The sequence below is a fragment of the Argopecten irradians genome, chromosome 2 (genome assembly GCF_041381155.1).
Source record: "Argopecten irradians isolate NY chromosome 2, Ai_NY, whole genome shotgun sequence".
NCBI classification, from domain to species: domain Eukaryota; kingdom Metazoa; phylum Mollusca; class Bivalvia; order Pectinida; family Pectinidae; genus Argopecten; species Argopecten irradians.
Genome location: NC_091135.1, coordinates 54781704 through 54798542, shown reverse-complemented (window position 1 = coordinate 54798542; position 16839 = coordinate 54781704). Strand labels below are relative to the sequence as shown.

Sequence of the window (16839 nt, the reverse complement as noted above, 5' to 3'; positions counted from 1 at the left end):
TTTTCTCCAATGTTATAATTAATTTATATGCATATGTTTTAATATACTCCTTCAGTATGGCTCTTTCTCTGGACATTCCTGACTAGGACCAGTACTCAGTGGTAACACTATGGACTATGGTCACTAGGAATGGCTTGTGTGGGAGTGATATTGAGGGATCCAAATTCAAACCAAATTCAAATCAATATCAACTGATTTAAATCAAGGAACTGTATATATTGAACTGATATGAATCCATTATAAATTTCAACTTATCATTATCTGGCTATACAGTATCCAAATTTTAACTATAAACAAAAACATTGGTATGCATATATACATATATATATATTTATACTTAACATGCTTTTTATACCTACTCATTATTGGAGTGTTATCATATTATTACTTACAAGTGTATCCTAAATATATATTTAATTTCAATATTGTCTGTAAAATTACATATATATATGATTTTGAGATGTACATGTATGTATCCACAGGGAGAGGGCTTAAATAGACTGCTGCCCAATCCCTATCAAATCTAACGATTTAATAAAAAATATTTTGAAATGAAATATACATATAAAAACTCATATGAAATCCCAGCACATGCATGCATTCCATTAACTACTTCTTCCAATAACTAAATATGTCTAACAATCAAATATAGATTTTCCCTATATACCAACTGAAAACCAAACTTCATCACAATTCAAAGTAATTTAGCTATTTTGCCAACATGGCAAACTTAAACAGGAGGAATTACAAAGAATTACATTTTATCAATTTATTATACTCTATAATGTAGGGTTAGTGAAATGCAATAGGAACAAAGATGACGTATGAAGTAAATTAATTATTACGTAGAGGCACCAATATAACCTACGGTTAACTTATATTAATTTGTTAATTGAATAATGTAATTTTAATGATATGTGCAACAGTTTATATAATAATCAGATTAGGATATATCAAAGCTGTAATAAAAGATAATTTTGTATTAAATGTCTTTTGATGTTAAAGATTCTCTATTTTCATTTAATCGAATTACTAGTTGTAATAATTGAAAACGAATATACTGTGTTTGATATTTTCAATGTCAAAGGTATGTTAATTTATCTTATACCAATTGATCCCTGAGTGAAATACTGTCAATCAACGGATGCGACAAGCGTGTAAACATATCCTATACGTTCAACGACAAACGACAAAAAATGGAATATTTTGTGGGTTACCATTAGCATGAACGTCTAATATATATGTACTTAGTTTGTGTGAGCACCGCTCAATTAGAATGAGTATCCAATTATCACGATTACGTAAGCGTGAAATCAGAGTCGACAGTAAAATATACTTAATCACTTATCAATGACGAACAATAAGTAGCATTCTTTTTATATTTGTATAGTCAATTTTCCCTTTGATATTTTTATTAATATGTTTTTATTTATTCTCGATAGCATTTGGTTCAAGATAGGACTATTGAAATTGACGACTAAAGGTCAAGACCTTCGAAAATGTCACTTTTCATTTCGTTTTAGTATGTTCTACAGTTCCATTGATATTGTTAAGTGAAGCCCAACAATTCTATACATCTATTTTTTCCAAACTGTCGTCTGCGATCAAATTCAAGAAACCGAAATACGTTTTTAAATGTAAAATATTGTTCACTGGTGACGCGATTTTAACAAAGCCATGACAAGTTAAATAGCGTAAAAATTAATGCCAACCCACTGACATTGTCACAATATCTTTATAGCTATACAAGCCCCAGGCGACATTTATAAAACCCATTGTAGGTTTTTTCACCAACTACAATAGAGCGAGTCAGTGTATTGTGCTGAACGTTTTGACAAATAGTAACATTTGACCCACGAATCTTCACGTGTTATATAATTATACTAACACACAATCGAAATATCGGTAAATATTTATGCAGGGGAAATGGTCATGTTTCCATTTTGTATTCGCTAAAGAATTAAACCTCTTGCTGATCAATATATATATAGATATTTTTTTTCATATCTGAGATAGTAAAACGAATACGCACCGAATTTGATATCCACATACTTTATATTCCTATAGCACTACAGCGAAAGGATCCTTTGATAATTATCCGAGCATGATTCAACGACAGTTTTATTGAAAAAATGGAATGGAAAACATATCAATATCGAAAACGTACATCAAATACATAAAGTTTAGTGTTCGATATTGTTACCGGCACACTTCATCCACTGTGGCAGGTTTAGCTATATAAATCTTCTGCTAGAAATACACGGTACTTCGCCAATTAAACTATGTATTGGCTTATTTGGTTTGAAAATAAACTTGAAAAACGCAAAATTCAAAACACAAAAGGTTGTTTAAAATATCTTAATATGAACAACGTTTTGTACAGTCTATCCGATCCAGATGATATGATGGACAACTTAAAAATTATGTTGATACTGGTAGATATAGAGGCCTGTGCCATTCAGCCTGAACATACAAATGATCAAAGAACCCCACGTCACAGAGAAACTACCTTAGGCGAACAGTCTGACTACAGCAAGGTGTAACACCGGCGATCACATTGTCAAAATCGTCAGAAATTCTATCAAGTCAACTCGCTAATTCATTGTTTACGACGATATAAAACCTAACAAAAGAAATATGACAATGTTTTACGGTCCTCCCAGGTATCTGTTCCGAATTTAATTAAAATTCCATACCTAATGAAACGTGGTATGTGACAAACCAGATGTGTATTATATATATATATATATACTTTATCATGCTGTGTCACTGATTACTAGCTCAAATATGACAAAGGAAGTAAAAAACACTTTGTGGCGATACTCTGACACAGTCCATTGATAAAACTTCAAACGCCCTGTTGGCCTTGTCTCGGAGACAGAATTCAATCATCAAAGAATTTGTCACGTACGTCAAATATACTTGAGAAGACATAGATGTGTTCATACATATATAAATAGAGATACTCTGAATCATTCGTATTAATGTTTTGCAAACATGTATATGAAATTTTCATTAAATTTGATGACATGACGTATTGATTTCTGACATTATTGGAAACAAAAACGTCTATAAAACATGTGTTATTTCAGACAAAGACATTAATTTTACCACCACCTGCTAAATGTCAATTATCTTATTTACCTATAAAGTTAAAGAAGCTTGACCTAGCAGGTAGGATTCCGTAAGGCGAGGATTTGTTACTGGAATTTTCTAACATTTCGGCGATTCCTCGGAGGTCGTGCATTCGCCCCATCAGATCTTTTATACGCTCCTCATACGCTGCCAGAGTGATCGAGTGATCCTCTTTCATTCGTTTCATCTCTTCTATAAGTTGTTTCTCATTATCTGAGTAGGAATTCTGTCCATCGAGCCATCGCCTGGTGGGTGTATCACCAACACGTGAGGACTCGGAATGTCTTGACTGCTCGGAAACTCCCAACTGTTCAGAATGTACAGGTTGTTCTATAACGCTCGAGTGTTCAGAGTTTCTCGGAGTGAGCTCTAGTTCCAAGGAGTTCCCTGTTTTGTCCAGGGAGGGCTCCTCCTCAGGAATGACGTCATGATCTCGTGTTGCCATCAGAAATGCTGATCCTCCTCCGAACCTTGTTCTCTCCTTGAATTTACTATACCGTTGAGCTACAACGTATGGATCACTTGATGTTAAACTCTGGTCCTCATCATATGATGAAAAATTAGACACTTTCGGTATTGTTTGGGTTTCCTTTAAGCCTGAATCCTCTTCGAGTTGCTTTATAATGGTCTTTAACACAGATGGTTTTTCAGGTAATATTTTACAATTGGAATTCAATTCACCTTTAACACTTTCTAAAATCGTTTCATCATCGGATTCCACAGTTTTGCCTACATTTCTGTTATTCTTTACATCAAATGTATGCACTGGTGGCGAAGATTTCACTGACTTCCATTGTCTTTTAGAATCACTCTCACTCCAATAAAATTGTTGGTCGGAATCCTCAAACCCGCTGGCACCACACACGCTCAAAATTTTACCTTCGCGAAATAACTTCCTTGCAAATATTGATGCTGAGACTCTACTCCTAAACCTTTTGGGGTGCTTCTCTAGCAGTAGGGTAACCAGAACCGAGCCACGAAATGTCTTGTGTGCAGGCCGCTCCTGTCGTGCTCGCTCCCACTGGCTCATCTGAAAGAGACACAATAATGACATAAATACAACGATATAGATTAATAGTATTACACACGCTTAGTAGTCCAAGATAGGACTTACACTACATTCCAGCAAGGAATACCAACAACAGTCATTAAGGTATGGTTAAAACATTCTACGGTTATTTATATTGGAATCACAAATTAGTGGACCTTGTCGAAACAACAAAGACCGTTACAAAGAGGTCGAGTCAGTAATTGAGAAAGAACACGTTAGGAATTTGTCTTAATGAATGAAAACCGGGATCAGTTACTACAAACATCCACATATGCGGGTCGATTTAACTTCTACAGATAAAGTAATGGCTCCTATAACTTTAAAAAATGACATATTTAAGTCATCCATTATATCATGACGTGTTGTCAAAGTAATAAAACATATGTCACATTACCTTTATGGCCAATCTAGTTATAGAAGCGTAAAATATTATAGAAAAAATGAGTTAGCAAATGAAGCGTTATACATGAACATTTCATATACACACTATGTGCATTTCTCATATCATTAGTCTTTGGATATTCACATACTTTATTAAGTAAAACTCTTCTTTAACTGGAAGACGATGACATATGTTTTTGTGTCTAGCGAACAGTTACAAATGTTGCCATTACGGAAAAGCAACTGAAGACGCCAATTTTGATAATACACTCAAGCAAGTCTATATAATATCACCTGGTCCGGATCTTCCCCGACTCCGTCTCCACACATATAATTATATTCCATACTACAGCATCCTCAACAAGCTATTTTGTACACCAAACCATGATAACGACCTGACTACATCAAACAGCACATACCATTGTACCATAGAGGTTGGTTCGGGGAGTTGGGCCCGTGATCAGCACACAGAGAAGAACCGGCAGTGGTAGGCTATTGTCTCTGTCACATTGTGTACCCACATATCTGTATTGGTCTATTATATGACGATGCAGTAGAGCAGTTAATGTTGAACCAGTGTATTTAACCATGAACGTTATGTTTTGTTAATCTTTTGATTAGCCCTTGTATTATGTTTCTGGATCTAAAAATACGTTATACTACAACAAGACGAGACTGACTCTTGATCAATAGGCAGTAGATTTCTGTCAATACGGTGACAATAGTCCCCCTCTCTTACCCACCGTTACGTGACAGTAGAAATTGGTCTCTTTTAGAGTATGTCCATTGTCGACTCTGGGTAGGTGTTTCGTATAAGTACAGTACATAATTGTAATGGAGAGGCAGGCATTAGAGAGATAGCTGTTTGAAAGGAGATAACACTGCGGATGAGTTTACATAAGAAAGAACCATACAGAGTATTGTTGTTGTTCAATTTTTTTTAAACAAAATACTGCAATTAAGAATGAATTCCAGGACAGTAACGAATGAAGAGGCGATATAAACTCAGTGTATGACCAGAAAATGAAATATTTCTTCATTTTAACTAAATAATGATTGGACTTTGGATATACATGTATGGTTTTCTAAAAGAAAAACATTAAAAAAAAAACAAAAACAAAAAACAAAAAACAAAAAACATGGCCGGTTTTACTGAAAATTTCCGGTACAAGTCATGGACACCTTAACGATTAGATCAAGTCAAAAGGACACTTATGATTTCATAGTTTCTTTAGGGATGCTATAAGACCAGATTGTTCACGTCAAAGAGCAAAAGATTCCATAAACTATATCATTCGAAATATGATTTTATTACTAGTGATTCATATTAGAGAATGAACACTGCATCTTAGGTTGGAGTTAACTGAATGGCTGAAATTACCTTATTAATGTCCACCACCTACTGCATCAAAAGAGTGTACAAAACATATTAGTTCTTCAAACACGAGTTTAATACAAATTCCCGAGGGCCAATACAGAAAATAAGTTAGACGCACTTTATCTTTAGGTGAAATAAGTGTTACACAAGTCTGACAACTGATTTTGTTTGAGAAAGACATCGTTTACATAAACATGATATAACGTTTATACAACACAAAAATGTCATTCAAAAAATGCGAAAGTGATATGGTAACCCTATGTCTTTTATCATTCATGATATATAGAGATGTAAACATTGGATACAGATATAAAACAAACATTCAGATGACTCTGACAACTCAGTTTTCAGTGATACATCTCGGCAAACACCAGATGTAGATCCCAACTAAACATACAGGAGATCTAGACAACCACTTCTCCATGATGCTTCTTGCCCAACAAAATACAAAATCCAAATCAGATAACCCTGCCGACCCATTTCTCGGTATTCAATCTTGGTATGTGTCTAACACAGAACCAAACTAAGTATTCAGGTGAACCTGACGACCCAACATTTGGTTGGGCATCTCAACAAACAACTGATGTAAATCAAAACGAAGCATTTAGATAGCCTAGGCAACTCGCTTATGTGTGGTGCACCTTGGCATGAGTGGACATGTCTTAAATAAAGACTTTGATATGTATGAACCAGCTGCTGACCTCGCTCAATTTCACTGGACAAAAAAATAGTGACACACATGAAAGATTCCAATTGAGGGGTGACATATCGAAATATTGGCTTTGAGGGGTGTCACCTCGTCGTTTACAATCCAGACCCCACTGACCTGTCGGGTACTCGAGTCCAGAGTAAACATGGAGGGTCTAAGTCTTTAACCAGGTAACGACTAATCTGCACTGGACAATGGATTTCATGTCAATGGTCACTCCTCCAGACACTCCAGATCGCCATAACGTTAATATATATAGCCGTCAACAGTAGCATTAAACGGACAATCACATTGATACACCCCATAACGTCTGTGGTAGTACTACAAGTCATTTTGATCCCATGGCTATATACAACAGGAAAGTTACTACAAAACGTAACAGAATAAGTCGATATTCATGACATGTACCAAGTCATTGTCATGACTTAAGTATTGATGTTAAGAAACACTGAACAAGAGTCTGCGACTGAAATCCACCTATTGTAGGTCTCAGGATTTCTATCTTTACACACACTTCAAAAGAAACATCTATTTAAATATACCCCTTTGAAATTCGACATAGGCACTGCAATATATAACAAAGGTTACATAAATTTAAGACAGTATATAGGTCATGATGCACAGTATAGCATTTCAGAACTTACCATTTATTGTGACCTGAGGTGACCTAAATCCCAACAAACTCAAAACACGGTCCGACCATGTCTGACCACTGAAGGATACATAGCACAATAAAGCACAAAAGTGAACAAAAGCCTAGCCATATTCAAAATGATTGATTCTGAACTTCCGTTGTGGGATTCAGTGCACGTGCATTTAAGTACATTATTATCCATCCATGTGTTAAGTTCGATGATGCGGAATGGCTCTATTGTAGCAAACTGTCATTAAAGTCACTGGTCAGCACCACGAAACAGATGCATTAGAGGTAATCCATTGAGAAATCCATTTAGGTGGGCGACGGATGTTTTGGAAGAATTTAATGTGCATCGAATAGTAGGGACACTTTGGCCGGCATTTGATTTCAATCATCTAACAGAACATGAATCAGTTCGGATAACAAAGGCCGATTCCCTTTCCTACACAGTCGTACTGCTGCGTACGTACACGTTCAGGGAGGACGGTGCCATGAAGTGTCTGGTCTGTTCTATTATCAATATTGATATAAAAAATCGCTACGGTGGCATATAAAGCACCTTCAATGTCCTACATACTTATGTATTACTTAATGTCGCGATTGCACCTGTTTCAGCCAATCGCAGGCCCTCTACCTTACCCAATACACAAGTCGATGGCCCATTGTCATTCTTCAAACGTGCTTTTACTGTGTTGGTTCAGAAATTCGTGTCTACAACTCGATTTCAAAAGGTAAATAGTTTAAAAACCAGACGTGGAACCATAAATGGGGTATCAAAAGGGGGATACTTATTCAGCACCCGTTTATAACAGAGCAAGTCTGTACAGAGTTTATCTCGTCTGCCTTACAAAGCCGCTATCAGTACCGACATATCATATGTTACAAGTATAAGTGCTTCTGAAATAATGGTATCACATAATGGTGAAGATAAATAGAGAATTGGTCTTTTTGCAAAAATATGTCTTAACTGCAAATGTAACAAAATTTACCCTTCAACAAATTTCACCAAACGTCACCGTAGACCAGAACAGATAGGATAAGTGTGTAAATATAATACTTTCATGGATTATAGATATATGTTTTTATTAATTTTGTAAAAAAACAAAATATGTTGGGTATTTAAAAGGACGATTTTATCTTTTGAAAGCACTAAATTGTCACACTCGAAAGCACGCGATGATTTCCAAAATTAATACGCCATGAAGCTTTTAAGTGAACAAAAACGTGTACAAATCAACTTTAATAAGAAACCCAGCAGGCACTAAATTGCATTTTGACTAATATCGAGCCTGCAATACACAGTAAAGTGAGGATCATGATAGGTAATAACATAGCTCAATACCCCCAGTTTACCCGCCTTCAAAAGGTAATTTCATGCAAACGTCACTACGGTGAAAGGCGTGTGAACATTCTACTTTGTCCCACTTGATGGTTATACCATAAGGAGTTTAGCTCCGTCGATTATTCATAATCTGTTTCTTTCAGATAGCTTAGATCTCTTACCCGTCTTAGTGTATATTTGTAATATTATGTGGGGGCTGTAGCGGTCTTCGTCTCGACATTTAGCTACTGTTGCGGATTCCGTGTATAAGTACTATGATTCACGGGAACCGATTCGTCACCTCTAATAGTATTACTGTATAAATGACACCTATATGACCGCATTTTTTAATTAATTATAAATGTGCATGGCCTGTGGTTATCGGTATTCCAAAAGAGTAGGCGTGCGGTGAACTAAATACGGACTGTAAATGATTGTGTACCCAGATGTATAACTTGGTTAATTAATTTCATATTAAATTCCAAGGAATTAATTAAGATGTCATTATGAAACATGCAGGTTAATTTGGTATCCTAATGCTATCATAGCTTCTTTTATCTGTTTTTATACTTGACTTATAGACATCCCATTAACAAGACGAATGATGATGTTTTATGACGCCGACAGATGAAGAACATGTGACGAAATTTCACAAACATCATCCATTAAACAAACCGACTATACGGAATTATCTCTACAGTGTTTCCCTCTTTGGATCCTCTTTTTAAACAGAGTTGCAAATGATATGTGATTTCGAGTATATAGAGAAAGGTGTCGGGGTACTTGACAACGTAATGATTTCTCCTCAACAGGTATAAGTTCAGGTAAACGTAGGGTCAAGCTGGCTACCTGTCGGGCTAGACCTATAAATCGGGGAGTACCTGATACTACAGATATCTCACTCTCACACTCACAGTAATTGCGCTATATCATATTACCCATCAAATATGCACATGTACAGTCTGACTTGAGAATGTGACGCTGCATTTTACAGCCAATTCTGTCACCAATAAACACTGTTGATATCAACCATACAGATACATTTCACCACAATGGCAGTTAAACACGACAAATATGCTGCATTTGGCTGGGAAAATGCAAACAGTTAAATTTAAACAATGACAGTTACACGCAACAAATATTTCGCATTTCGCTGGGAAAATGCAAACATTTCTGATAAAAAATATGTGCATTTTGCTGTTAATTTACAGGTAAATAGGAAGCTGGTATCAAATTCCTGGTATTAACGTCAAGTAATGTGTTTTAAAAGCTGATGCAGCAAAACCGATCTCATACAAAGTTAGGTATCAGATCTCACATCGGTAGCCATCAAGTCGTGGTCTATTTCCTTGATTGCGTAACAAAGACACGACTAGAGCAGAATAAATATTTCCTGGGAGACAGAAGATTTTAGAAATGAGTGGGAAATAATGCATATTACATATAGATGCCATACGATATATACAGGTATACAGCTGAAGATGGTGACCCTTAATAAGGGTGTGACTTTGAATCAAGAATTTCAATAAACTTAGTACTAGAAGTCTTTTATTTGTATTTGAATAAATAATTATCAACATAACTAGACAAGAAAACAAATAAAGCAATTGACGATCATTGTCTGACTGAATTGGTCTATGGAAGGCCAGTCGTCACATTCAAAGTGGCATCTATTCCAATGTACACAACGCTGGGTAGATATTCATCAGAAACTTCGTTAATTATGAATATTTTCTGTGAATTGAGTATCACTATATGTTAGACTTAGTAGCATAGGCATTGAGATAAGGATTTGACACTAAAACTTCTATAGATGAGTGTCGGATACAGCAGGACCTTCTGAGATAAAACAGCTGTACAAAATATCCCAGTAAGAGCTTTCACAAATCCGCGAACCTATGTATCACATTTGAATCTTTGATAGAGGAATACACAGAACTTGCATATTTAGTTCACTAAGGCAGCACAGCAATATCTGTCCTCTCGACTACATACTGAAAATGTTACATTTCAAAGTTCAAGTTCTACGTGCATCATCAGAGGTCTCCACAGTGTGTGTCTATAACATGGAAGGTTTGAGGCCTTCGAACAACGGCCATGTAACATGAGATACAAACAGATTTAATGCTGACTATTTAGAGAGCACGGCCAGGCATCTTCAACATTTCTAGGTATTGGCGTTTGTCATTTGCAGGTTTTGGCCCGATCTGTATGCATAAATGTAAGATATTTATGCGAACAATTATTGTAGCCTAATAAATTGATTCAATGAGTCTCCTTCACTCTTGACAAATAATACACAACATTTTGTTACATTAACCCCCGTAAAACATGACTGAATCCTCTCTCGGAGTGAAAGAAAATGTTACGTACAAAATGAACGACACATCAAGACCGAGATATTTACCAATCTGTGGGCAAAGTTTCAACTTGTAGGCAAAGTACACACTTGACGAGTGCTTCATCGGGAGGAAAACAAATAGAGGCCACTTACCGTTTTAGTCAGAAGGGTCTCTTAGAGTCCAGGGAATGAACACGTTCCCTTTTGACAGTTTCCCTGATGGTGTCTATAGCACTACAGATATACCGTCCGAGTCGGAATCGTGCCAAATTTGACAGCCACACAAATTGTATTTAATAACATAGAAAGCTATACTCATACCAGGATTTCTATAAATTCCTACCTGAGGAAGGCGTGGCACAAGGCTTTCTATCGCTCTTTCTGTTTTGTTAGTGTTCATGCATTACTATACAGCAGCAAGGCTTTACATTAAAGGCCCAGATCTTCTTTAAAATGTTAGCGTGACCTTACTGTTTAGGTTTACATATTTCAATTGGCTATTAATTCCCCACACTAAGTTATAATCAGATTAAATTTTAATGCTACTTACCGCTGCAATGAAGTTGAAATTGGATAATATGTAAGGTAATTAAAGTACCTCAATCAAGGCTAACTGGCTTAGGACCGTCAATACTGAAGGATATTATATTGCATTGAGGTGTCAATAGAAAAAGATCCCATAATATACTATCCTTCTTGATATAGCAGTAGTCGTATTTATTCCTATAAAAGGTATCACCTTTATACGAAAGAAGGGGGTGCAGATACTGTTTACTTAACTGTACAGAACATTGTGATAATGGATGGACGGAAATGTAATGTTAGGAAGACCGGTGTTAGATTGATGCTGCAGTCCGAACGCTTTTGAAAACACCAGGATAGTTCAAACGAAGAAAGATAAACAGTTATCAAATATAATTAAACCTAACACTAGGATGAAATGCAATTTTATCTAGCAATAAATCCCATGACGATCAGTTTTAGAGCAACATGTTTTCCTGTAACTACCATTACAAACTAACAAAGTTAAGGTGTATGAATCAGTTGTGCAAAATGAAAAGGCAAACCAATATCCAATATAAATCGTCTTTTCATCTCACCCAGTGACACACAGCCTTGCCAAATCATTGTATCATTGCAAACCTGACACTCTCGTAACGGTGAAATATGTCGTCACTACCTGAGAGAAACAGCTGATCATATTAGAGATCACATAAGAAATTATAATAGAAACGACAAAGTAGATTTTTCCAATGGCAAAAGCCTTTTGTAGACATCATGCCCATGATCTCGTTAGTGATCTTGCTTCTGGATACTTTAATGGAACTAATGTAGTGGTGGTAAGCCTTATTAAGAAGGCTATTGTTCTTCTACGGCACTAGTCTTTACTCTTTGAGACAACGATTTATAATTTAATAGTTCTATCATCTGTGATAAAAAAATTCGGCGTCTGAGCTGGTTTCCCCCATTAGTGGTCCGAAATAAAAGTAGGAATCAGTCGTGCTTGATGTTGATAAAAGCCTAAGCATGGTAATAAAACACCAGGTAATGATATTGACGGGCGCTTGTTTCTTGCTAACAATTACAATCCTATTAAAACGCTTGCGGGACTCAGATGTTTTGTTCTGATGGGGATAAGGACCGTAGTCAATAAGGAGGGCGATATCGATTGAAAGATAATGGTGAGTGTTTGTCAACAGCCATTGTTTTCTCATTACTTTACGACATGAAACAAATATTTAGAATGTTCCCTATGTCGATATCATTATGCAGACGATGGCCAATTAAAGTCAATGGTTATATAATATTCTTTGCTGTTATGGTATTTTACCTCAGTTTATATATCCTAGGAGTTGGAAATTGACTATGAAATGTGATTATTCAATTATTAACCTTAAGTTACCTTTAAATATGTTGTTTTGTAGATAGTTCCCGGAGATCATTAGGACAATTACAGCTCAATTGCTGAAACAATTGCATTTCCATTATAAACCATGTCGGTCCAAAACTTAGTTGGTTTTTTTTTCAATAAAAAAACCTTTCATCATCTTTCGTATAAAAAGGCATCTGTGACTATCTTCTTGGTAAAAGGATTTTATGAAAAACATCACGATTTCTCATGAAGCTGTTTTTGACAGTATGATTTATAATATTTGAAAGATTTCTGTTCTTCAAGTCACACGGTCACTTAAATTTGTGAAAATAAGAGGTTTTGACACCGATTGCCATTGAAACTTGATAAATATAATGACCATACCTATTGTAGGATGTAAAAGGAACGGGACAGAACCATGGTTATTGCGTGTGTGATACAAGACGTCAGTAAACAATTTAAAAACTCACGAAATTAACATATGAATACATTTCTATGAACGTCAAAACTTGATACGTCTAACTGTCTAGGTAATATTCCGGTTTGAAATACATTGTTATTGAGAGCAATTTTACAGACTGGCGATATAAAAAGAGCTAGGTTATTTTTGTGTTTGAGCGATAGCAACAGTTATAGCATTATATACCGGTATGCTTTCTACTCAATCTGTGACAACATTCATGTCAGCAATTTTATCGACTTGTCATCTAACAACTTTTTAGTTTCGAAAGTATGCTAGCTTAAAACTGCCGTCATTACTTGATAACACTTCAAATTTTCCCTTTTCTTTTATAAATATTTTCTTCCGATAAAATATATGTATATGAAGGAATAGGAGTATATAAAACCGATTATTAATTTCATTGCTGGATTTTTTATTTCCCTCCGCAAGAGGGCGTTGCCTTTATAACTTCCGCTATGGATAGATGGGGGATCAATATCACTTGACACTCGATATTTAAATTGACCACAAATATTACGTGATAAACGTGATCACTATTTCGTGTATTTAGTAATAACCATTAATACAGCGATGTTTATCTTCGAAATTACTTCCTAGAAAACACTATCTCAGAAAGATTTATTCAAATTTATTCATAGCTAATTTTCATTATTATCCTCATTTGTTGTATCTCCTACTATCATACATTACCGTAATCTGTGTATTTCATCAAAAGGATACGACATAAACACGCTTATCTTTGCTTTACAAAGATGGAGAATGCAGAACGAATTACTTTGGTGGAGGTGAATTTCGTTTGCGATGTATTTTCTAACAAATACATAACGGTTTATTTCAACGCTTTTTGAAAACCCTATATATAATTATGACATCATCTAACCTGAATATCTCTATGAATTCGAAAATACGAATCCATCAAAGTGTCTTTTTAAAATGAACTGGGAAACAGACGCAGACAAACTAAGTTTACATTCAGAATTTTCTGTTTGTTTCGGACTGATATAATCTGTATAACCAGACTAGGTTACCATCTGTAACCAATGGTAACAAGACTGGGTAATCGTCTGTAACTAATAGTAACAAGACAGTGTTATCATGTCTAACCAATAGTAACCAGACTTGGTTACCATACGTAACCAATGGTAACCAGACTGGGATATCATATGTAACCAATGGTAACCAGATTGGGTTATCATACGTAACCAATGGTGTCAATTGGTGTAAAATCACACCAGACTTCCAAGTCATTCCTTCCACATCCATTTGGGTTTTTTCCCAACGTCATATCTCCTGTAAGCTCTGTGCATGTCTGTTGCAATGTTTTGTCCATATGTAACCAATAGTAACCACACTGGGTTATCATCTGTAACCAATAGTAACCAGACTTGGTTATCAATAGGTATAAAATCACACCAGACTTCCAAGTCATTCCTTTCACATCCATTTGGGTTTTGTCCAACGTCATATCTCCTGTAAACTCTGTGCATGTCTGTTGCAATGTTTTGTCCATATGTAACCAATAGTAACCAGACTGGGTTATCAATAGGTATAAAATCACATTAGACTTCCAAGTCATTCCTTCCACATCCATTTGGGTTTTGTCCAACGTCATATCTCCTGTAAGCTCTGTGCATGTCTGTTGCAATGTTTTGTCCATATGTAACCAATAGTAACCAGACTGAGTTATCATCTGTAACCAATAGTTACCAGACTGGGTTATCATGTAACTATTGGTTACCAGACTGGACTGGGTTATCATCTGTAACAAATAGTAACCAGACTGGGTTATCATCTGTAACCCATAGTAACCAGACTGGGTTATCATCTGTAACCCATAGTTACCAGACTGGGTTATCACCTGTAACCCATAGTAACTAGACTGGGTTATCATCTGTAACCAATAGTAATCAGACTGGGTTATCATCTGTAACCAATGGTAACCAGACTGGGTTATCATCTGTAACCAATGGTAACCAGACCGGGTTATCATCTGTAACCAATAGTAACCAGACTGGGTTATCATCTGTAACCAATAGTAACCAGACTTGGTTATCAATAGGTATAAAATCACACCAGACTTCCAAGTCATTCTTTATACATCCATTTGGGTTTTGTCCAACGTCATATCTCCTGTCAGCTCTGTGCATGTCTTTTGCAATGTTTTGCTGGATTTGGATTGGGTTTTTTTTATTCTACAGTGTTATCTTAATGAAACAAACCGTAAAAGACACCGGACAGGTATGTCATCACATTGCATTATACTGTTGATTTATACATGTATCAGAAATTGGCAATAAGGCGAGCACTGATATGTTCTGCCATGAAGATTTGATACCAAAGGACATTGATATATATCCGGACATTACACATAATTTCCATTCAGAATATTAGTTTGCAGTGATTATATCAAAGATATAAATTGGTTCAGACGAAACCATCCTTTGATATCAGTAATATTGCCGGGAGCGTGTCCGAACCGGGTTTCAATGTTGAGGTGAAGGCTCATCAATTTTTATGAGGAAATGAAATTGTCCTTTGACAAGCGCCTGGATGATCAGGTGGACAACAGAAAAATAATCAATAAAATGTTTGAATTTCATGTCTTCACCATTTACTCCAAAACTGTGTCAGCTACACCATTATAAACAAAGGAAATAATTTCTATAATTGAACTTTGACCTTTTGAAATACGGCATGTTATACCATTTATCAATTTATTTGCATAAAAATTGGGTCAAATCAATTAGTATAGGCTTGCTATAATCTGCGTCAAATAATATTAGGATGATCAAGCCTTGAGTCTTGAGAATGGCTAAACAGGTGGTCAAGTACCAAGACCGTTAAGGAAACAGACTGTATTTTCAGGGACCTGATTAAAACACATGTGCTGCTCTGTGACCTTACACGATCCTCAGAACGAAACTTAAACCTAGCCTACTTATATATAAAACCTATTTCAGATTCCATTCATCAAATTTTTAAACAGACTCGTCCATGATTATGCTTTATTCTTCCTGTAAAATGTAAGCGTTTACACTTTGTAATCTCATCCTGATGACCTACATTGGTTAGCAAGTTTCTTTTCAAATGACAGCTAGTGAACAAAACCACAACACACCATCGTCATCCAGGCGAGTCCGTCGAAACACTTATGGAATAAAAAGGTGATGATGGAAGCGGGAGTCGGAATACACAAAACTGCACAGATATGTTCTAGTCATTCTTGTTTGAAGAGATGATCAATAATGAAATAGCTGAGTGTATATCGCTTAATGAAAACTGATGTATTTACTTTGGAATTGTAATTCTATATAATTCCCTCTTTATGAGCAAATGTTGAGGTCTTTTTAAACGCAAACATTCCAGTAGATTTGCCTGATCAGCACACTGCATAGTTTGATCATTACGTCAGTTTTTAATTAGTCTGGTGACTTTAATCCTGATCAACTCTAACAGGCTGAGTGAATTAAAACAATATCGGTGCAATACACATGAGGGGTTTAAACTTAAATCGCAGGTAAAGAGGTACACAAACTTCGCTTATCTAGCA

General features: G+C 35.8%; 1 protein-coding gene across 6 annotated transcripts in view; it reads right to left on the bottom strand.

The window, feature by feature from the left end:
* LOC138315971 (formin-J-like) overlaps positions 1–16839 on the bottom strand; it is a 45363-nt gene that overhangs the window by 11187 nt on the left and 17337 nt on the right. For 2 of the 6 annotated variants that reach the window (XM_069257407.1, XM_069257405.1), the window contains one exon: positions 3145–4165. In XM_069257407.1, coding sequence (XP_069113508.1) covers positions 3145–4165 — 1021 coding nt within the window. The other 4 variants (XM_069257410.1, XM_069257404.1, XM_069257406.1 and 1 more) reach the window with 4 other exon arrangements.